Source organism: Galeopterus variegatus, unplaced genomic scaffold (genome assembly GCF_000696425.1).
Source record: "Galeopterus variegatus unplaced genomic scaffold, G_variegatus-3.0.2 Scaffold11183, whole genome shotgun sequence".
NCBI lineage: Eukaryota > Metazoa > Chordata > Mammalia > Dermoptera > Cynocephalidae > Galeopterus > Galeopterus variegatus.
In genome coordinates this window covers 22,990-46,111 of record NW_007737294.1, presented here as the reverse complement: position 1 = coordinate 46,111, position 23,122 = coordinate 22,990, and the positions used below count along the sequence as shown (strand labels likewise).

The window sequence follows — 23,122 nt, the reverse complement described above, 5'->3', positions numbered from 1 at the left end:
GCTGTCTGGTCAGCTTAGTTGGTTAGGCTGTGGTGGTGTAACACTGAGGTCCAGGGTTTGGATCCCCTTACCAGCCAGCTCCCCCCCCCAGGTCAGCCTGCCTGCCCTGCTCTCCCCATCATAAGATGCCCTCTAGGGCTGTCTGGTCAGCTCAGTTGGTTAGGCTGTGGTGGTGTAACACTGAGGTCCAGGGTTTGGATCCCCTTACCAGCCAGCTCCCCCCCCCACCACCAAAAAATGCCCTCTAGCCTAGGATACCCATTGGGACCTCACCCTCTTTGTGTTCAAAGATGCTTTTTTTGGTTGGCTGATCGTCCTGGTTCTGCAGGGGGCTGGGGGCCTCAGCCAATAATAGCTATTTCTCCATAGGGGAAGTAAACCAGTTTTAGTATGAATCAGCAAGGGATGATAAATGATTGCAAGACAGATGTCCTGTGGCCGTCCCTGGCTGTGTCTAGCCTCTTGTGCTTTGGGGCAGAAGCGTTTTAGGGTTGTATCTTTGGCAGAAAAGACCCTCCCAGCTGTTTGGAAATGTAACACTCCACGAGGAGGAACTTGGACCCAGTGTGGCTTTCTGGGTGCTCGGGAGGCAGGTTCTCTGCCCAGCAGCAGCAGCAGGGGACATTGGAAGGGGTCTCCAGTGTCTATCCATAGGACCAACTTAATGAAGACCTTTCAGCCCCCAGGCAGGGTCAAAGAAAGAGCTCAGCTCTGAAGCTGAGTGAACTCGTGTGTTTTTCCCTCCCCATTACAGTGATTCCTAAAGGGTCTGCTCTAGGCCTTCCTGGGAGATGTTCAAAACTAACGATTTAAAAGGTGAGAAGGCACAGTGGTTTAGAGAATGGTCATCACCAACTTAAAGGAGGGAAAGAAATTGCACTTGTTCTTGTGATGGGGTTCATTAGTGGCTCTGGCAAGAAGGTGACTTCACACTTTCACAGGAAGATCAATTTGCAGGCTCCATGGTGACTTCTGACTTTCAGAGAAAAAAATCTCCCAGCTCAGGGAGGATTGGTGGAGCAGCTTCAGCCCCAATCCACCTCTCCCACCCCTATCCAGCAAAGGACAGACCTTCAATTGGCTCCCAGGGCTCAGACTCCAGGCTCACACCCCAACCCAAGGTGGATGAGGCAGGAAGTACATCCCCTGCTCACTGGCATCTCTTCAGCCCCATGCACCTGGGTCAGCTGTCTGCCACCATACAACCTCAGTTCTGCAAGAGCCTGGGGAAAGTAGCAAAAGGGGAGTGGGGTGGGGGTGGCATAAATGGATCACATCCACCAAGGTACAAGCCTCTTCTGTGCAGAAAGATGGTGTGTGTCTATCTCTGCAAATGTCACAATAGCGTGATCTGCTATTCTCCTAACATATGGCACTTGCTTTTAAATATACAAGTTGAAATTTTAGGGACCCAACTGTTTGGCTAAGTAAGTATAATTGCAAATCCTGTTATATATATGAAATATGTGTACTTACATATCACACACACTTGTGTGTGTCATTCTAAATATTACTGTGTAAATTGTGTCCCAGGTAATTTGGACCTCATACCACCCATTTGTATACAATCAGACTGCACTACACCAGAGCCACGTGCAGACACCTCACACGAGGCTCGTTTTCTCGACCAAGGTGTGGTCTGCTGGCAGCGTGAACTTGACAGCGCCATCCTTCTCCCAGCCCCTCCGGATCTTGGTGAGTCTGCGGCTGAAGCAGGGCAGGAGGAACAGACCTTTGGCCAGGATGACGACACAGGGCACTAGCAGTGTGAGCGTGAAGGTGGGGGGCAGGTAGAACTTGTAGTGTCTCTCCTTGAAGGCGCGGGTCCAGCCATAGGTAAGCGTGTGCAGCGTGCTCAGCACCAGGGCCACGAAGCCCAACGTGGACTGCAGGGGGGAAAGAAGGCAAGGGTGAGGCCCGGCGATGACAGGCATGGCACACGATTCTGCCCGTGGCCCATCTGCTCGCCTGGCAGATGGGAAGGAGGGCGGCTTTAGTGTTCAGGGCTATGGATTTCAATCCCAGCCCTGTAACTCTCCACATGCATGATCTTATGATTCTACTTAAGCTCTCTGAGCCTCAGTTTCCCCAACAGAAAAGTGGAAATAATGCTTCTATGCCAAAGGTGTACAAGGATTGATTGACTCACACAGATTGGGTAAGATAATGATGCTTTTTCCCCAGCTGTGTTATTTGTAGCTCTAGTGACTGCCAGATGTACATTTTAATGTATATCAGAGTAACAAGTGTCTGCCAGCATACCAACATCATAATTTCACAGACAATATTTGGCCTGAGTTAAGGCCAGATAAAAAAGTGAATTGATTTTAAGTTGACTTAAACACGAAGTAAATAACTTACAGATGGCATGTGGATTTGGCACCAGCAGTGTGGCTCCTAAGCGCCTGTGTTCCGGGTGACAACCCCACATGGATGCTCTCTGTGCATGCTGGTCCTTCATCTCCTGCTTCACACTGAGTTACGAGCACCCCAAGTGGAAACCCTGCCCCCCACTCTCCCACCTAGAAGGAGATTAGTGACCGTGGGGAGAAAAGGCCACAGTCGGGCCGGCCTGTGGCTCACTCGGTAGAGTGCGGTGCTGATAACACCAAGGCCACGGGTTCGGATCCTATATAGGGATGGCCGGTTTGCTCACTGGCTGAGCGTGGTGCTGACAACACCAAGCCAGGGGTTGAGATCCCCTTACCGGTCATCTTTTTTAAAAAAAAAAAAAAGAAAAGGCCACAGTAACTCTTAACAGAAACAGTCCAGGCCATTTTACAACAGAGCTTCCCACCCCTTGAGCCATGTGTGGGCTTTTGTGGGTCGTTTCCAGCCAAGAGCAGCTGCTCCATCACCCCAAACATGACTTCCTGCAGGAGCCACGACATGAGACTGGCGGGAAGCGCTGCTCCAGCCTCTTTTGCATGCCAGGCTCTCATGGGATGCAGAGGAGGAGATCCACATTCCATTGCTGCTGCTTGTCCCACTGACTCAGGGATCCTGGGCAAGCCACTTAACTGGCCACAGTGGGAAGTAAGTGATTCCAAAAGCTACAGTCAGTGGGGGAAGAGCCGTGTAGATGCACCAGCCTCCATCCCATCCCCTGGACGAGGCAGGCGAGACAGAACAGAGGGCCCTGAGAGCTGGGTTCTGTGGGGGCGGGGAGGAGAGGCTTGGGGCATAAGCACTGAGGGGCCACTGAGAGATCTGGGGCAGGAGAGACCCGTGTTTATCACATAAGGAATGAAAATAGCAGTGACCCACCAAGCAAAGAGCACATTTTCTCCAAAGAGACACTGCAAGGGTTTAATTTAAATGTGGCAGCATGCCAATACCCCGGGTGCTCTTTATAAACTGGTTTTGAGCCTTGCACAGAGAAGCTGCAATTGAGCCTCCCGGATTTCCTTCTAGCCCAGCTTGTCAACCTCCATCCTGGGAGGCTTGGCAGAGATGCTGTCTGGTTTGCACTGTCTTCAGACACATTTCTAAGTGGGTCTGACTCTGCACTGTGCTTCCTGCTCACTCCTCCCTGGCATGGGGGCACACTTAGCTTGTACCCACTCAGAGGCAAACACCAGGATGGTGTACTCCAGTGAGTGAAAGAACACGGTGTGGAAGAGTTGCTTGTAATGCTTTTGCTAAATGTAACAGTAAACCTTTTCCAATGGCTGCACACTATAATTTGATAGGTTCCCAGGCACAACATTTTTGATCCGAAATAAAATACCAAATAAAATGAAAACCCCCATTCTCTATCTTTCCTAGCCATCTCTGGTTCTTCTTGGCTTTGCATCTACTTCAAGGGTCTTCTTTTCCATCCTTAACTTCCTGGCTTGATGTGTCCAGTTGGGAAGCCAGGTACACTATCACCTACAGGTAATGCATGTGTCATTTTAATGCGGTCAGCCCCCCAGTGGAAGCCTCCTTGACTGTGAGCCACGTGTAACAAGATCCTTGTCACTTCCAGAAGTGTCTATTGAGAATTTCAAATCTCGGGCTGGCCCATGGCTCACTTGGGAGAGTGTGGTGCTGATAACACCAAGGCCACGGGTTCAGATCCCTGCATAGGGATGGCCAGTTAGCTCACTTGGGAGAACCTGGGGCTGACAACACCAAGTCCAGGGTTAAGATCCCCTTACCAGTCATCTTAAAAAAAAAAAAAAGAATTTGAAATCTCCTGCAACTTCTGAGCCACACCAACTTTTCCTAAATTCTGATCTCTTGTTATGGAAGACTCTAGTTAAAAAGGTCCCCAGCACTGACCACTGGGAATAAGTCTTGGACACCCTGATGTCCTCCAACCTGGTGCGTGGCCCTGAGCTGTTGGCCTTCCCACCCCTACTTGTTGTGGAATTATTGGAGTTGCTGAAATGTCTGGGAAGTGCATTTTATCCCTAGGAGTGTATCTGTTGGAGACCGTGGTTTTCAAACCTGGGTGTACATTAAAATCACCTGGGGAGCTTGGGAAAATTATTAGCGCCCAGGCCCCACCCCCAGAAATTCAGATTAAATTGGCTTGGGGTGGGGCTCAGGCATCTGTTGTTTTTAAAAGTTCAGCAGATGATGCTAATTTGCAGCCAGGACTAAATCACTAATTTAGGGGACTCTCGCCACCCACGCCTTGCTAGCTTCAGGGTGGGAAGTCCACATGTATCCCTCTGCCCAGGCCATTTGATTGGGAAGGCCCTGGACTTAATCTGTTCTTTAGACAAAGCCCCACAGAGGGTCTTCAGGTGCCCACACTCTGCATCATGGGGCTTTCCTGATGGTGCAGCAATGGGAACACACCCAGGCCTAGAGAGCAAGCCCTGGAGGCCCTAGTGAGGCTTCAGCATTTCCCTCTGTTGACATGCCCTGTAACTCCAGTGTTTGGGCCCTGGGGGCTAGTGTCCCCAGCCCTAATCTGTAGAGTGATGGATTGTGCTGGCATGTGGGGGACTGCATGGGTACGGTGTGGAGACTGCTCTTAAGCCCACCAGCAGCAGTCAGCTCCTCCCGTCCATACATCCTCAGCTATTTGCCATCCAAAATCCTATGGTGCAGGAAGCCCCAGCCTTGGGTTAATGGTTCACAGCGAGTCTGACAGCCAAAGGCCAGCCAATAACAAAAGGCCCTTTGTCCAATTCCAGTGGGATGCCTGGATGATTCCAGTGAGTTTGTTTTCCTAAAACTCCCTCCTTGGGAACAATTAAAAAATCCCAGAACAGCCAAAGAAGGCCAAAAGAAGGGGAGAGATTGTCATGGAGCAATTAATAACCCCAACAAGCTAGGATCATTTTTATTACACGTAAGCTTGTTAGCAAAAAAGAAACAGCCAGGTCGTCGGTGGCTCCTGCTGGTGCTCAATTACTGTGGCGTGAAGGGCTTTGGACAATCACTCACGAAGCTGGGGTCAGGCTGGTCTGTCATTTTTTCAGGCAGGTGGTTGAAGTGGGCAAGGTCACAGAATTTGCTCTAACTCTGGGACAACTTAGGAGCTAAGAGCTGAACCCTAATTTTTCTGTGCAAGGGAGCTGCTCTGACCTGGGTATTTTGCAATTTAACGATATTTAATGGGCTGAATTAAGAGCACTTAATGGGCTCAATTAGCACAGCAGAACCAAAACAAAGCAACACCCAAAGAAACACAAACCAAAATTAAAAACTTTGAAAACAGCCTTGGGAACAAAAGTATAAACGTAAGCACAAGTCACCTCTCTGTGGAATCAACACACTGTTTTGATGGCTGTTAGCCTAAACAAAGCATTACAGACCCTGGGCTCAGCCCGGACCCTTGAGAACCGAAGCTGTCCCCACAGCCAGATTCTAAGCCCTGGTGGCTGCTGTAATCATGTGCGGTGGTGGTGGGGGGCGGGGGGAGATGGGGTCTGGGTAGCTCCTCTCTGGCTGTGCTACCTTTATGGGAGAAGGTTGCAGCTTACCTCAAAAAATCAGCAAGCTATTATTGGGTGCACATATCCTGCATTTTACATGTGCCCAGCTCCAATGCTCCTGATGGCCACATGAGGAGGACACAAGCACAGGTGAGGAAGCAGAAGCTCTGACAGGTTAAGAGGCTTGTCTGATGGTGCAGGGCTGGTACGTTGGGGTCTTAGGAAAACAAACGTGAACCCCAGGTCTGCTGGCTCCACCACCTGCATTCCCTCCTCTGGAGTGAGCTACCATGTGCTGCTGCATATGCACCTATAAGTCACCCGGGGAGCTGCATAAATAGACTTCCAGAGCCATCCCTGAGCATTAGAGTCCATGGTGAGGGGGGACAGAGGTGGGCCTGGGGATCTGTATTTCTCCAGGACTGCTCTGTGCCTTCAAACCTTTTTGACAGAAGCTCACTGTAAGAATCGCATTTTATCTGCCCAGTAGACAACCAGGTACAGTATATTGCATATGTATATATAACTACCAAATAAACTGAAAAAATATCCTTACAACATGCAAAGCACTTTGATGTTTTCTTTGCCATTATATTCTATTTAATTTTTAAAATGCCGGTTGTGACTCACTAAATCGACTGCATGACCCACTGAGTGTCCACCATAGTTGGCCAACACTGACCCGGACCACTCTGATGCCCAGGTTTGGAGTCTCCTGTCCTTTGTCTCACTGCCTCCTACTGAACTCACAAATGGTTGCTTGGTGGCTTAGTCAGGCATCATGGAAATGTGAACAGATATCCTAGGAATAATAGCAAAATGCTTTTTATTTTTGGCTTGCATATATCTTTCACCGTGGGTCACAAAATCCCTGTAGAGCATTAACTCCTTTTTTTTTTGGCTGCTGGCCAATAGAGGGATCTGAACCCTTGACCTTGGTGTTATAACACTGCACGCTAATCAACTGAGCAACACTTCCCAGGAGTGTGAACTGAGGCTCTTGGAATGGATATGATCTGCCCACAGTTACAGAGCAGGGACAGGGGCAGGCAGAGCTCAAACCCAGCCTTCCTGGGTGCTGACAGTGCCTCCTTCCTAAGAGCATTCTCGAGAGAGAGAGCATTTGGGTTTTTTTGTAGATGGAATGTGGGTATTTGATTTCCACAAGTAAAATCTTGCGTTTCTACCCATCTACCATCCCTGCTCTTGCAGTGGCAGAAGGACTTTCGAATTTGTATGTTGACTCTTTAATATGTAAAGTGAAGCACTGCTGCTGGGGTCCCAGTCAGCTTTTGCTAACAAAATCAAATCCACTGGCTTTCTCCAGCAGCCAGAGCCAGGGCATGTAATCTACGGCTGCTTAAGGGAACAACTTTCTGGTGAGAGGTGCAACCTGCAGTCTATTTTAATTGTGGATAAACCAGGCACACAGGATACTCCAGGTGGGAACAGGAAAATCCGAGATTTGGGTGTGAGACACATGGGGATTAGTGGCAGATAAATAAAATTCCTTTCCCTCCTCTTATGAGAGCATGTGGTAGCCCTGAGCACTCCTCCAGGGATCTTCCGAGATGAGAACTAGCGAGATCCAGAAACAGACACTAAAAAACAACCACAAGTGTGTTTTGTCCTAAGGTATATTAAGGGTCCCCAATCAGGAACAAGTAATGTGGATTACACAAGAGCATTACACTGTTACTGTCCCTCTGAGTCCTGTACTGCGTCCTCACCGCACAGAGAAAATACCGACAGATTTCTGTCGACAGTGGGGGTGGATACAATAGCTGTTATCTGCCCCGATGCAATACAGTGGCAGGACTGAGCATTAGTCAGCTCCCATCTACGGGAGGGGATGAGTTAATCCGCCAACACTGACCACGCACTCCATGGAGAACAGTGGGAGATTCCAGGGCAATATAAGAAATGTCCCCATTTTGGCTGTTGTAATAATTGAAATGTGGCCCTGCCTGTCTCATTCCCGAGTGCATCCCAGGCCTAGCACGATGCCTGGCAGGCAATAAGTGCTCAACATGCATTTGTTGAATGAACAAATGCATAAAGAACCTTTTAGCCAGAAGCAGCATTTCCCAGAGTGTGTTCTGTGGAGCGCTGATAGCTGTTGTCTGAAAAAAAAGAAGAAGGGAGCGGGTGCCAAAGCTCAAATGAGTCTGGTTAACAAAGGTTTGCTTGTTGTAGACGTTATTAGAATCTTTGATGTGCCAAAGTGCATAGTGAGTCTCTTGGGAGGGAGCAAATCTTTTCTCAAATTTATTTGACTACAGACCTCCTTTTCTCTAGATTTTTCATAGGAACAGTGTCCTTTGTGAAATGCTGTCTCATCCCCTATAAACTGGGGATCCTAATGCTCACCTCCCATCTGCCCTGCATGAATCGAGGGGGTAAAAGGAACAACAGACTGGGCTGAGATGAGGGTGTGGGGTGGTGGGCAAAGCTCATTCACTAGCTCTCCAACTCCTGCCTAGACCAGCAAGGAATTTTACTCAGGAAGTTCGAGAATTGTAGACACTGATAATGCTTGATCCAAGATTCAGTGTTCAGTCCTCTAATTTACCACATGCCTATATCTGGGTTTCCCAGATGTCAGGAGGATGAGCTTGTCCCAGGCAGCCCCTTTATCAAGAGGCTTGAAGAACCCCAGGTTGGGAAGGCCCCAGCATCTGACCAAGCGGTCCTGCTGTACGAATGATCAAAGCCGAGGCAACTTGAGGAGGAGGAGGTGCTTGCACATGAGAGCAGGGCTGGGGCCAAGCTGAGGCTCGCTAGCAGAGGGGAAACCTACTTTACCTGAACGAAGCTGAACTCCCTCCAGTTGAGTGAGTTTGCAATGGATGGCAGTGAGGTGACAGCCAGCAGGGACAGTGTGCCGAGGGCCAGCACTCCCAGGGAGAGGTATATCTCCATCCGCCAGACTTCCTCCTCGTCCCAGAGGTGGCTCTTGTTGGCCAAGACCTGACAGGGATGGAAGGAAAACTGTGAGCACTGTGGCAAAGGCCGGTGCCCTGGGATGTGGGCGTGCACATGCTTAAGGACAGGAGAAACAGCAACAGCTAACATTTGTGCTCCGCCTTACATGTGCCTGGCTCAGTCCCAAGCACTTCTCAGTTTATCTTCATGACCACCTCACTATCATCCCATTTGACAGATGACAGAAATGAGGCCAAAAGATCAAGTCACTCTCTCAAGCTCACACATAGCTCATTGAGGCAGAGTTGGCATCAGCACCCATGTGGTTTGGCTCCAAAGACTTGGGCTCCCTGTGGCTTTCACGCATCTGCCTGGGGGCCAGCCAACCAGAATGGTCACACCAGCTGAGAGGGAGGAGTCAGAGAAGTCTGCAAGAAATACAGACCCTTCAAGTACGACTCTATCATATGGTTTTCTGGTCCCTGAATCCCACATCAGGAGAGATGCACTATTCCGGCTCTGAGTCCCCTCACCCAGATGGGCCCAGCCTCTGCTGGCTGCCTCCCCTTTCAGCCTGCCTCACCCTGGACCCCTTGTCTTCCTGGTCCCCCAAGCTGCCCTGTCACTGGCTCACACTCAGGACACACAAAGACACACACAGACACTGACCCCCCCAACACTCCTGACGCAAAGCTCCCATACTCCCACCTCCCACCCAGTTCTCCATTTCTGCCTGAGGCATATAGCTTTGGCTCAACTGTTGCCAGGCAACGGAGGCTGCCATCCAATCAACAAGCAGCTGAGCACTTTTGAAGCACCTACTGTGTGCCAGGCCCTGGGCTGCAGAGAACAAGGGTACCTGACCTCACAGAGCTCTGGGCTTCCCCACTGAACTCCAGGGATGCATAATTCAGGGAGATCTATGAGCCCAGCGACTTCGCCTCCTCTGCCCCCCTGGAGTGCCCTTGAAGCTGAGCCCCCCAGCCCGGCCAACACTTGCACAGCACACGCGCGAGGAAGAGCTTTTATCAAGGTCCTTCCATTAGAACCGTCGTTTCCCAGCTAGACCAAGTAGCAGGGTTCCTGGAAGTCAAGGTGTTCTCTGAGAAACGCCACGAAATGCTGGTACTTTAATTCTACCAGCAGAACAAGAAACAGTATTTCCCTTAGAAAATGTGACTATGCTTTAGTAGGCAGGTCTGTGCCTCTCAAAACAGAATGACTCATACAGGTTTTTTCAGACACTATTTCAGCAGGAAAAAAATAATGTAAGCCCAGTTACCAGATAAAATATTAAAAATGAATCCAGTGGGCTGAGCAAAAAATGGTTGAAAAGCTTATGAGAGAAAGTATAAAGAAACTGAGGAAATGCCGTCTATTGGGCACTTCCTGCAATTTAGGGAAAATGACTGTTCTGTTTTAGGGCAGGCTGGCTCAATTTGGTGTTTTTAAGCCACAAGAAGACCAGAAGTCTGGGGACACAGCTTCCTGTCCCAACTGCTAGTCATGTGTGACTCTGGGCAACTCTGTCTCTGGGCCTCAGTTTCTCTACCTGAGTGATTTGGATGAAGTCGCGTTTAAAATCCTGTGATTTTGCCTACTGGGGCTGAGGTCAGTCTGAGCTGGAAAGGCGTGGCTGATATTACCCTGCAGAGGGCGGCGGTCTCCTCTGTAACCGCCCAAGGAAGTCTTACTCACACCGTGCAGTGCTAACGACTGCTGCTAAATAAGTCATTTCCTCAACACGAGTTGTCTGTTCTTCAACTGTACCTCATTAGTCATTCCTTTCTGCGTTTTGGGAAGATCAGGCAGTTAATGTCACAAGTCAGAGTTTGGATGATTACACACATATACCACATTTGCTTGCAAAATGTCTTGTTTTTTTCCTCTAATATTTCCACTCTACAGTGACGCTGGGGAGGGTGAGGTGGGCAAGGGAGCAGCAGAGGGTGATGAACCTGCACGAGGACCTGAACCCCACCACCTTTACAGCCTGTGAAACTCGTACCCAACCCACTAAACCAGAGCTGTACTCAAAGCTCCCAGAGCCGCACATGGCTAGCTGGAGCGTAGATTTAACAGCTCTTCACCCTCCTTGTGATTCTCCTGTGTTTAGAGCCGATCACTTGGTCACCTTGAGAACACCGAGGAGAGTGGTCAGCAGCAAGGCACAGAAGGGGCTGGCTGGTTAGCTCATTGGTTAGAGTGTGGTGCTGATAACACCAAGGTCAAGAGTTTGAATCCCTGGACTGGCCAGCCACCAAAAAAAAAAAAAAAACCCTCAAAAAACAAGTGCCAGAAAGACGGCATTCAGCTGTGGGATTCCCTTTCCCTTTAGGTTGAAGCTTAGACACTGAAGGACCTGGGGCGGGAGGACCAGGGAGGTTGCAGCATTAGCCCCTGTCCAGGTTCCCACAGCAGGCAGTAGATGGGAAGACAGTGGTGCCCATCCAAACCTGGAGGAGGCGGCGGCGGGGTGTGGAAGGTGGTGGAGGGAGGGCATCAGTCCCACAGGCCTGGATGCTGATGCCGACTCTGCCACTGGGGGCAGTCATGAAACCCTGCGCAGCCTCCTCCCTTGCTGATAGCACCACTGAATCTCTCTTGCTGTGTTATACTGCAAGGACTGAAAGGATGATTGATGCTTGTGAAATGAGTAGCATGTGGCTGGCACACAGTAGGTGCTTCGTATAGTAAGTGGCTGGTGCTGTCATTCTTAGTGGCAGCTGGCAGTTAGACAGTTCTTGCCCCCAGCTCTGCACGCACTCCTTTTAGGAGAATGCCTGGTGTTGGCTTCGTGGTGGGTGGCCAATTTAACAGTTGCTCCGTGGATGTGCACTGGGAAACTTGTTAGGAACCATGGTGCATGAGGTGTGGAGAAGTTGGGGAGAAGATAGCCATGCAAATAAGTGATTACAAAGTGGTGCATAAGAAAAATAACAGAAGTGTGTACACAACACAACAGGTTACAGAGGAGGGAGTGGGGAGGGGCGTAGGCTGGGGGAGCTTGCCAGGGGTACGGTTTTGAAGGAAGAACAGTTTGCCAAGCTGTCAAGGTGTCCCAGGGTGGGCATTCCAGGACAAGGGGAATGAGCTCTGCCCATTACAGGACAATATGGGACTCCAGTGTGACATGTCACAGGAGAAGTGAGGGAGATGAGGCTAGGGAGGGAGTGTGGTGCATCCTGAAGGGGCTATTATTATCCCAAGGACAGCGCGGAGGCACTGAGCGCTTTTCAGCAGTGACACGGTCAGATGTGAGTTTAGGCTGTTTCCTGCCAGCCACGTGCAGATTAGATTTGAGGTGAGGGGGCTGAGCCCGTGGCGCACTCGGGAGAGTGCAGTGCTGGGAGCGCAGAAGCCGCGGGTTCAGATCCTATATAGGGATGGCCGGTGCGCTCACTGGCTGAGCATGGTGCGGCTGGTCTCAAAAAGGACAAAAAAAAAAAAAAAAGATTTGAGGTGAGGGGAGAAGGAAAACTGTGTGGGTTACACATTGTCTTTGATGTTGATCTTTGATTTTGATCTGGAAATACATCTCTAGGGAACTGCACAAGCAAATCAGAAAGCACTCTATGAATACTAGTTATTATTGACAATAATACTGTCAATAAACATAGTCTCAAAGTTTTCTCTACAGCTTGAATACAGCTCTGCCTCCAAATCTGTGGACTCAGGGGCTTTAAGGAAATCTTGGAGGAGTTTCCTGTGCCCAGACCAACCTGCTCCCTTTACCCAAGGGGCCCAGTGGGTGGAGAGCAGCCATGTGGAGGTGCCGTGGTGAGGTGGCTGAGGGCTGGCAGGGAACCACCATGGAGGCCCTGCTATTAGGGACTGTCCCTGGTCTCAGAACCTGAGGGCATGGCTGACCCATGGCCTCTCCAGCATTTGCTTGAACATCTCCAGGTTCAGGCAACTCGCTGCTTCTGGGCTGCTGTGTGTTAAACCCCCGCCTCCCTCTTGACCATCCCTGCAGACATATCCACATCAGCCCTGATTCTGCCCTTCAGAACTCTGTAGAACAAGTTTAAGCCCCTTTGAGTGACAGGCCTGTGGTGTCTCTGTGAGTGATCCCGTCCTGTGGGAGGGATGGTTGCTTGGCAACCTTACCAAGGCCTGCAGCCCTAAAGGGCTTTGGAACTCAGGGAAAATTACCTCCCAAGCGCCCCTCTGTGCCCTGGTATTTGCATCAAGGCAAAACTGGGTTAACATAATATCAAGGAGAGTCTTGGCAGGGCAGAGAATTTACAGAAAGGCAGTCAGAGGGTGGCAGAGGGGTGGGGGGACGGGGTGAGTGGTGGTGCCTTGTGTTCCATGGGGGAGAGGGCATTACCTGAATAAGAAAATATCATCAAAGAGCACCAAAAAACATTAACACTAGGAGAGACCTTGATCTACACATCAGGGCCCTGAGAACAAAAATGGGGCTATAACTTGCCCAAGGTCAAGATCTTTGTTTTAATTAGTGATGCTGGAGGACAAGAGTCCAGGGTGCTGGCCTGAGGGCAACCACACCACCCACACCAGCTGAGGCAAGAGACAAGACTGTGTCATTCTGACTCATTTCTGTGGCCCCAAGGCCTGGCAGAGTAGGTGCCCAGTGAATAAGGGAATGAATGACCTGAGTTCTGAGATCATTTACTCAAATGTTAATTTGGATTTGTTTTCCTTGTGGAAAGCAGTATAGATACAAGGATGGGTCTGAAGCAGAACGGCTGGATCTGAATGCCAGCTCTGCTACTTACTGGCTCACTGACTTCGGTCAAGTGACTTAACCTCTCTGTGCCTCAGTTTTCTCATCTGTAAAATAAGGGTAGTACAGCATCTGCCTCACAGGGATGAGATAGGCGTTAAATGAATTCATAGCGGGAACGTACAGCTCTCCGAATGCAACATGGAACACAGCTAGCTCCTTTTAAGGGTTCGTGACTATTATTTTTTCCCTTCCTCTCATTTCCATCAGGCATCTTGCTTCTCTGCCCTAAGTCTGGGGTTCTTGCTTTCTCTTATGAAAGTTGGAGCCCACAGATGCACAGATGCCAGGTGTCCGTGGGTGGGAAGGATGAGGGCATTTGAGAAGCTGCCAGCAGGGAAGGAGGAGCCCCAAAAGTGAATAGAGGCTGAGGTCTATGGTTCCCAGGCAGCAGCCCAGCCTCCCTTCCTGGTCCTCCCAGTCCCCCATCCTCTAAGAGGATGGCCACATGGTGGGCATGCCTGGAGAGGGCCCATCCTCACCAAGGTTCTGAGCAGGATCAGGGGCTTCAGGGGCCACCTGGGCTGGAATGAGGAGTGAATAAGTGTCTCATTGGCCACAGGGCCAAACCCTATTGGGTGACTAGTGTCTTCGAGTGGGCAGGACCCAGGCACCAGCCAGCCCAGGGGCTGGAGGTGGAATTACGTAGGCTGGAGAAAAAAAAAGGCAGTGTTGCTTGCAGATCGGAACCTGGAATTAAGAGTCAAGCCCTGTGAGCCTGTAAACCAGGAAGAGCATCAGGGGCCTGTTCCTGTGGGGACAGGTGCCAGCTGATGCCACCGTGTACCCACCTGGCTGGCCTGAAAGCCCTCCATTTCCCAGGAGTCCTGCTAGCAAAGGAGCACCATATGCATTTTCTAAATGAATGAATAATACCACTCCCCAAATAAAAAAAAAACAACCCAAAAACCGAAACCACTCACTCCCACAGCCTTCCCCATTTCAGCTGATGGTAACTGCTGTCCTTCCAGGGACTTAGACCAATACCCAGACTCATCCTTGACCACCCCCCACCCCATGCCCCCTGCCCCTTACATCAGCAATTCTGTGTCCTCCAGCTTTGAAATGTGCCTTCAGGACCTTCTCTCCTCTCTGCTGCTCCCATCCCATTCCCAGCCTCCACTGCCCCGCATCTGGATTCCTGCACAAGCTCCTTGTTGGTCTCTCGCACCCACAGGCCACACATGGTACACAGAGCACGCTGGACAGGCAGGTGCTGCATGACAGGAGGGTGGGTGGGGGAAGGTACCTGCTCGGTGGCCAAGTTGACCAGTTCGTAGCGGTGAGAGCGGCGGAGTGGCAGGCAGAAGCTGTACAGTGCGTGCAGCGCGGCGCAGAAGAAGCTGAGCAGCCCGATCTGCTTGCGGTGCTGCAGCCAGTGGTCCAGCCAGTCGGGAAAGCGGTGGTACTTGGTGCCTCGCCGCAGCTGCAGGGCAGCCGCCAGCACGCCAGGCAGGTACACCAGTGACAGCAGCACATAGGCCACACACGGCAGTGTGGTGTTGACCACAGACACAGGCAGCTTGTAGAACTTATTCTTGCCCTCCTGCATGTAGGGCTGCAGCACGTCCCGGATGAAGTTATAGGCATAGAAACAGATGAAGAGTCCCAGGGCCAGAAGGGTGGGCACCTTCCAGCCCGGGAGGAGGCGCAGGGGCATGGCCTCCACCTCCCGGGCCGATGCCAGGGTTCCCATGTCCACGGGAGTGAAACCCATGGCATGCACCATCTCCGAGACAGCACGCTTGGCTTCCGGCTGGTCACTGCAGATGGGCACCTGTGGGAAGCAAGGACAGGTGTGGTCAGAGGGGGCCACAGGAGTGGACAAGGCCTCAGCAAGCATCAGGGCCAAACTCCTCCCTGAGCAGCTAAGGAAACCGAGGCCCAGAGGGCAGGGACTTGTCCAAGTGAGCTGCCAGTTAACAGTGCAGCTGGGAGCAGAACGTGGCTNGTACTTGGTGCCTCGCCGCAGCTGCAGGGCAGCCGCCAGCACGCCAGGCAGGTACACCAGTGACAGCAGCACATAGGCCACACACGGCAGTGTGGTGTTGACCACAGACACAGGCAGCTTGTAGAACTTATTCTTGCCCTCCTGCATGTAGGGCTGCAGCACGTCCCGGATGAAGTTATAGGCATAGAAACAGATGAAGAGTCCCAGGGCCAGAAGGGTGGGCACCTTCCAGCCCGGGAGGAGGCGCAGGGGCATGGCCTCCACCTCCCGGGCCGATGTCAGGGTTCCCATGTCCACGGGAGTGAAGCCCATGGCATGCACCATCTCCGAGACAGCACGCTTGGCTTCCGGCTGGTCACTGCAGATGGGCACCTGTGGGAAGCAAGGACAGGTGTGGCCAGAGGGGGCCACAGGAGTGGACAAGGCCTCAGCAAGCATCAGGGCCAAACTCCTCCCTGAGCAGCTGAGGAAACCGAGGCCCAGAGGGGCAGGGACTTGTCCAAGTGAGCTGCCAGTTAACAGTGCAGCTGGGAGCAGAACGTGGCTCCGACTACCAGGCCAGGGGTCTTTCCCCACAGTGAGGCCCACTACTCAAGGAGAGAAACGGCTCTCAGTGAGCGACTTGCCAGCTCACTGACATCAGCAGCCACAGGCAAAGTACCCATCTAGGCAGCTCTGGAACAGCTGCTTCAGAGGGCTGTGGCATGTCCAGGACGTGCTTGGCAATATGTTTTGCACACTGCTCAGAATGTGCAGCTGTGGCTGCAGCTCCATCCCTCAGTCCAGAAATGTCCCCTTTGATGATGTCCCTCGGCTGCACAGGGCCCTCATCCAATGCATGAAGCCTCCCCCTTAAGCCAGCTCAACCTGCCATCTCAGCCTTGAAGCCTGCAACTCACCACCACGGGCTCCCACTGCAGGCACATTGGAGTCCTCAGAGCCCAAGCACATTGTGGGCCTTGCTAACACTGCTGTGGTCAGTTTGATCTCTCTACACTGACTGAGCACCTACTATGTGTCCCTTTGATGATGTCCCTCGGCTGCACAGGGCCCTCATCCAATGCATGAAGCCTCCCCCTTAGGCCAGCTCAACCTGCCATCTCAGCCTTGAAGCCTGCAACTCAACACCACGGGCTCCCACTGCAGGCACATTGGAGTCCTCAGAGCCCAAGCACATTGTGAGCCTTGCTAACACTGCTGTGGTCAGTTTGATCTCTCTACACTGACTGAGCACCTACTATGTGCTGTACTTTACATACATGATCTCTCAGCCCTGCCACAAGACTGCAAATAGTTTCTATTGAGCCCATTTTTCAGATGCAGGAACTGAGGTCTGGGAGCATTATTTGTAACCTATCTCTGTGCCTCAGCCTGACAACATGCGGTGGGCTCAGGTCAAAGCCCACGTTGAAGTCTTCTCCAGCTAGCCTGCTTGCTCTGTTGCCTCCTGGCCGTGCACCCAATACTTGCACACTGTTCCTGGCCAGTCCATACACAGGAGTCCTGTGATGCAGCCTGCATTTAAGGCCCTGCAGTCAGGGCTGGCGGGGCGCTTTGGACTCTCCAACAGAGCTGACACCTGGGCCAGACTCACTGGTGGAAGTTCTCACAGACATGGAGTCTGGCATTCTTCCTCCAGGAAAATGCAGGGGCCTTCTGGCATTAAAAACCACCTTGTCTTGGTACAAGCTCCTCCTGCCGAGAAATTTATCGGCTATGGCTGTTCCGGGGAACCACTATCCAGCCCCAGAAAAACCTGTTGTTGGCTATTCTGAGAAATCTATTCAGTTCTTGGAAGCCCTTGGAATAAAAAGATAAAGTTTGGGACATGCCTGCTTCCTCAAGGTCTGGCACATAAGTGTGTTACTTTTCTCTTTCTGAGTACAATTCTAAAAGCAAAGTCTCCCACCTCCTTGAATCTAAATAGTAAAAAGCTATCCACCTTTTCCTCCTTGCTGCCTGGGAAACCCAGTTACTAGAGCAGAAAGAATATGAGTTTCAGATCCATATTAACTAGGTTCAAATCCCAACTCAGTGGCTGTGTGATTTTGAGTAAGTAGGACCATTAACATCTCTGCACCTGTTTCCTGCTGTGTAAATTGTAACTTTGAGGTAACGTGAGATTAGCAGAGACAATGTATGTAAAAAGCCTGGCATGCTAGTGGTCCTCAATGAAGATTAGCCATTTATACTTATTGTTATGATGGTTGTTATTCCCCCAGAACCTACCTGCCTGTTCCCATCCCTCGGGCCAGACAGCAGGGTCCAGGCAGAGATGACGTTGAAGGCCTTGACCACCATGCAGGTGGGGAAGAGGGAGGCCAGGTACTCAGCATTGGACTCCCGATGCCCGAGGTGCTCCTGCTCTGTGGGGTTGCTCACATCCACCAGGATCTTGCCGGCTAGCTGGTCACTGAGTCCACACAGTGAGGAATAGTGCTCCCGGAACACAGCCACAAAGATGACCTCTGGGGAGCTCACTGCCTCCACCTGGAAAGTCACGTGGGCCGCTGAGGGGAACAGCCAGGCTGTGCGTTTGGGGTTACGGCTGCCCACCACCACGCTGAAGCCAGAGCCCAGCAGGCGTGTAGCCAGGGAGCGGGCAAAGTCCCCGCTGCCCAGGATGCCCACTTTGGGGACCTCACTGGGGGCTTCAGCAAGGCTGCTGTTACTGTCCACCAGGTGGCGGCTGATCAGTGGCTTGTCCATGTCTCCTGACGTTTTGGTGGCTGCAAGAGAAGGCAGGAGCTGGTCAGTGGGGAGCTCCTGGACTACCCTTCCCACCCCTCCCTCCTCTTGTCCATTGTATTTGCACGACGGTCAAACATTCACCCAGCAGGCGTTCACTGAGTGCCAGCACCAGCAGGACAAGCTGAGCAAGGTCAGCCCCCACCCCAAGGAGGGCACAGATTCAGGAAGAGGAAAGAGGACTTCTGCCCTCCACCCTTGGTCCTTCCTGCTGAACTGTTTCCTTGGGACAAATCAGCAGGAGTGAGAGTGCTGGGAGAGAAGGGCATGGAATTTCCATGACTGATGCTAGGTAGTGCCATGCTTTTTCTCAAAATGATTACGTAGTGCAGTGTTACTAGCTGGCACTGACCATTTAACCCCAACCTCACCATCACTGGGTGTTATCTTTGATTCCCAGGAGGAGTGAACATGTTCCTCTGCTTGTTTACATTTTACATTTGGAATAGTACCTCCCATGCTCTTCCTCAAGTAATAATGAGCAGCTTGAGGATGGGGACCTCATCTTATCTGCCTTTGGACCTCACTATTTGTCATGGGGTCTAGCACAGAAGTGGTGCCCAATGTTTGCTGAATGAATGAATGAACACTAAAACTCTGCTCTCTGATTGGTAGGACTGAGGAGACATGGCAGTGAATGGGAGCCTGAGATAGGGTGGGTGCCCTGGGATCTCCTTGGCTGAGCCCGAGTTATGGGTGGACGTGGAGGAAACCCTGGACTTGGGCCAGGAGTCTACAGTAAACTTGGGTGTGAAAAATTATATTTTAATCGTCACCAACTTCTAACTGAAATTTGTTATTTCCTTTAAGTATGAAAGTAAGCAACAAACCACAGTAGTATTAGCAGTACCTGTCAGTTTGTCACCAATACTGACCAATGTCATATCACGAATTTAATTGCGAAAGAGTTGTCCTAATACTATCTAAACTCACCAGTAATTTAAAATTATGGTAGATGTTAGACCTGCCACTAGATCTCGTGCATGCATATTATTATCATACATCTTTTTAAAAAAATATTTTAATTGTGTTTCAGTGTAATTGGTTTCCTTTGTAACCCTAGGTTATTTTATTTTGTGCATGTAAGAGCATTATTCTGAACAGAAGTCCATGGGCTTTACCAGCCTATGGGTCCATGGGGGTTAAGAACCCCTGCCTGGAACTGGTGGGGAAGCAGGGATGGCTTTTAACACCCTGCATGAGTGTCTGCCTCTTCCCACTTTTCCACAACACTCTCCTGGGACCCACTTAACACTGGGTGAGGGGGTGGGTTCAGAGACTAATGCAAGGGTGGAGCAGGGGGACCAGGAAGCTGTGGCCTGGCTCTGCCATGAACCAACTGTGTTCTTAGACAAGTCCCTGTGCTGAGCTCCAGCTTCCTCCTTTGTCAATGGAGATCACAATCGCTGCTCTCAGATGATAAATATCCAACATGTTGGATCCCCATACTGGCCAGCTGCCAAAACAAAAAAACAAAACCCCCCAAAACTGTGACATGGACCTTTTACAAAGCAGCAGCAACAGCTCCTATTTATGGATGCCTACCATGCTCCAAACACTGCTCTATGGCCTTTCCTCCAGTGACGGTCCTCTAGTCCTCACAAGAACCCAACTTAAAGAGGAGGAAACTGAGGCTCAAAGAGGTTGAGGAACTTGCACCAGGTGGCACAGGTAAGGGAGGGAGGGAAGAACAGGATGCAGGTCTGTCACCTGGGGTCTTACTGCCTGGACAGAGGACAGTGAGCTGTGCAGAGATGCCCCAGAGAGTGGTGGAGCTGGGTCACACTGGTCGAGAAGCATGGTCCTGTGGAAGGTGCTGCACTGACTATCCATTCCAAGAGTCAGGGGAACACACATCCCATCCTGACTCTGCCACAGGGCAGCAAACTCCCTTAACCTCTCGCATTATCTTAAAGGTGGTCTTGAAACATCACCCTGTCCCTCCCACAGAGTGGCGGGGGACTGGCTGAACTAAGTCACAGTGAGGTCATTTTTGTAGGGACCACATTTCCTGAGTCCACAGAGGGAAGGGCCACACCCGCACCAACATGTAGGCACCCACGAGGAGGACCTCCACTCTGCTCACGCCAGACTCAACCTCCCTGCAAAATGGGACAGGGCGTTTTCTGCCTGGCTCTGGGGGCATTTCCCAGGGTGGTGATGAGCTACCCTTTGTAGGTGAGAATGGGCCTCCTGACCCAGCCCGTCTTGGAGCCCTCTGCCCAAGGAGGCTATGCTGGGCACCAGGAGCTGGGTGCTGGAGCCAGACTTTGACTCTGCCACGCACTAACTGTGTCACCTTGGGCCTGCCAATGCCTCCGTTTTCCCAGCTATAAAAGGGAAACAATCAAAGGACCTTCCTTATGGGCAGATTGTAAGAGTACATAAGTCAATACAGGTAAAGCACTGGGAACAGTGCTGGGTACATCAGAAACACTCAGCAAATGTCATTTAGTCATTATGAAATACAGAATGCTGCACAAACAAAGCTCTGTACAGCAGCAGGGACAAGGCCAACGATGAGGGCAGAAGACCCTGACAGCAGCCCTTCAGCCCTGGGGGAGAGGGAGGAAAGAGCTGGGGGACAGGGGAGTCGGGGAAGGGGCTTTACAGGTGGCCTCGGTGATCCTCAATCCAGCAAACGTGAGTGTAAACCTTCCCCAGAGACTCCAGCATCCCTGTGGTCACCTAAGGCTGGGGTACATACACCTGGGCCTTTCCCATCGCCGTCCCAGCCACTCAGAGACACCAGTTTTGCCCTGATAGGGAGGGAGTGTAACCACACCAAGGCCTGCAGACCACCCTTTCCACATTTATTAGCTATTTGGATGTTCCCAAGTAGGTCCCCTCCGGGACAGAAGCCTGTCCCCTGTCTTTGCTCTCTCTTCTCTCTCCCTCTGATCTCCTTAGTAACTCTGTGCTGAACACCCTTAAGAGTATAAAGATAAGACGCGGTCCCCACTCTCAGATGGTTCACAATCTAGTGGGAGGGGTGGGCGGAGAGGCTCAGATGAGACCTGTCCACTGATGACTGAACACAGGGTGGCTAGGGATGGAGTCCAGGAACAGCACAGGCACCTCTGCAGCGGAAGCTGGGGAGGGCTTCAGGGCAGACACAGCACCTGATGGTCCTCAAAGGACGCTGTTGGTTTACCCCCTCAAAACAAAACTGAGCCAACCCAAAGTGAAGAAAGGAGATCAGACCCAGACATTGAATCCTATCTGTGTTTAACCCCACACAGAGCATCACAAAGTGGGAAGGGATAATTTGGGTCTGGCCCTCAAGGTCATTGCTAAGAACCTCTCTCAGTATCTGCTTCTCCTCGGGGCGCCTAGATGGAGGCACCTGCTGTAGAGGGAAGCCATGGGCAGGGGCTGGGGAGACCTGGGGCTGGCCCCCACTCTGCCCTCACTGGTGCTGGGACACTGGAGGTCACTGAACCTTTCAGGTGGCTCTTCTAACATGAGCCACTGTGCTGGATCACCTCTGAGACCCCTCCCAGCCCTGGCAGTCTAGGGATCCATTAAAAATTCGAGATTTATGGTCTAATGGATCCTACTTTCAGTCACACAATGAATGGAAACTAAACATAAAGCACCACTAAAGAGCTTCTTACCACCAAAATTGGGTCCTTGAGATAGGAAAGCACCAGGTTAAAATGCTTCCTTGTGAGTTCTCCTTACATGCAGCATCTTCTTCCCCCACATTTCTGAAGCAGGGACAGAGCCACTTGTGCGGGAAGCAGATGGCAGGGGGCCAAAGGTCTGGGCTCTGGGCCAGGCTGCTGTGGTCACGTCATGGCCACGCCTGCCACTTACCTGCTGGGGGCCTTTGGGAAAATAACTTAGCTTCTCTGTGCCTTAGTTTCTCAACTTTAAATGGGGACACTGATTGTGCCTCCCTAAGGTTGTTGTGAGGATGGAATGAGTTACTATGTGCAGAGCTCAGCGCTGTCTTTTCTGACTGGTATGAGCGTGTGCACATGTGTGCACCGTCCTCTAAGTTCTTCATGGGCAGTGGACATGTCAAATTCTTCTACCCTTCTCACGCCCAGCACAAGGACTGCTGCTGCTGGTCTGAGGGCCTGGCAGGGGGTAGGGGGGCAGGACAGGTGATTCAAGCCCTGGAGGCCCCAGAGGTCTGGCCGACTCCCCTCCCTTGCTTGTCCATGTGGCGAGAAGCTGAGTCGGTGACTACCCCATCTGGGCCCTGGTGCTGCTGGTCTGAGGGCCTGGCAGGGGGTAGGGGGGCAGGACAGGTGATTCAAGCCCTGGAAGCCCCAGAGGTCTGGCCGACTCCCCTCCCTTGCTTGTCCATGTGGCGAGAAGCTGAGTCGGTGACTACCCCATCTGGGCCCTGCTCCTGGGAGTTCTATTTATAGATCCGGGTGAAGTAGCAGGGAGGGGATCCAGTTGCACATAGCCTGCACACAGACCCCCCCCCCTCAAGCTGCAGCCAACACAGCACTGAGGCTCGGAAGTCCCCTTCTCCTTGGGGCCTCTGCCCAGTCTCGCCTGTCCCCTCCCACTTCCCAGCAGGGCCACACATGGGCTGTGTTTGTGGCTGGGAGCCACGCCTGGCCCACAGCTTGCCTGCCAGCTCCTGCCTGCTCTTGTGGGCAGTCAGGATGCAAACAGCCCCATAGCCTTTTCTTCCTGGGCAGCTGACAAGCCTTCATGACACGGAGTGGCCAGAGCGGGCCGTGGACACGGAGGGGTCGCTGTGGGGTGGGGTGTGGGTGGGGGTGCCTGGGTTACTGGGAATCAGAGGCTGGCTGTGGCACCTGCCGCAGATGGAGGAGAAGCCGCCTGCAGGCTGACAGGGGTGGGGGGTGGGGGCGGGGGCCTCCCACCCCTCCAATGCCGGGA

General features: G+C 51.8%; 1 protein-coding gene across 1 annotated transcript in view; it reads right to left on the bottom strand.

Moving 5' to 3' along the window:
* Window positions 1-370: 370 nt before the first annotated feature.
* Window positions 371-23,122, bottom strand: part of STEAP3 (STEAP family member 3, metalloreductase) — a 31,644-nt gene continuing 8,892 nt past the window's right edge. The window contains exons 2-5 of the mRNA XM_008594626.1: window positions 17,735-18,234; window positions 14,804-15,331; window positions 8,682-8,846; window positions 371-1,886 (exon numbers count right to left, since the gene is read on the bottom strand). Of these exons, the coding sequence (XP_008592848.1) occupies window positions 1,605-1,886; window positions 8,682-8,846; window positions 14,804-15,331; window positions 17,735-18,234 (1,475 nt within the window). The 3' untranslated portion in view covers window positions 371-1,604. The remainder of the gene's footprint in view (window positions 1,887-8,681; window positions 8,847-14,803; window positions 15,332-17,734; window positions 18,235-23,122) is intronic.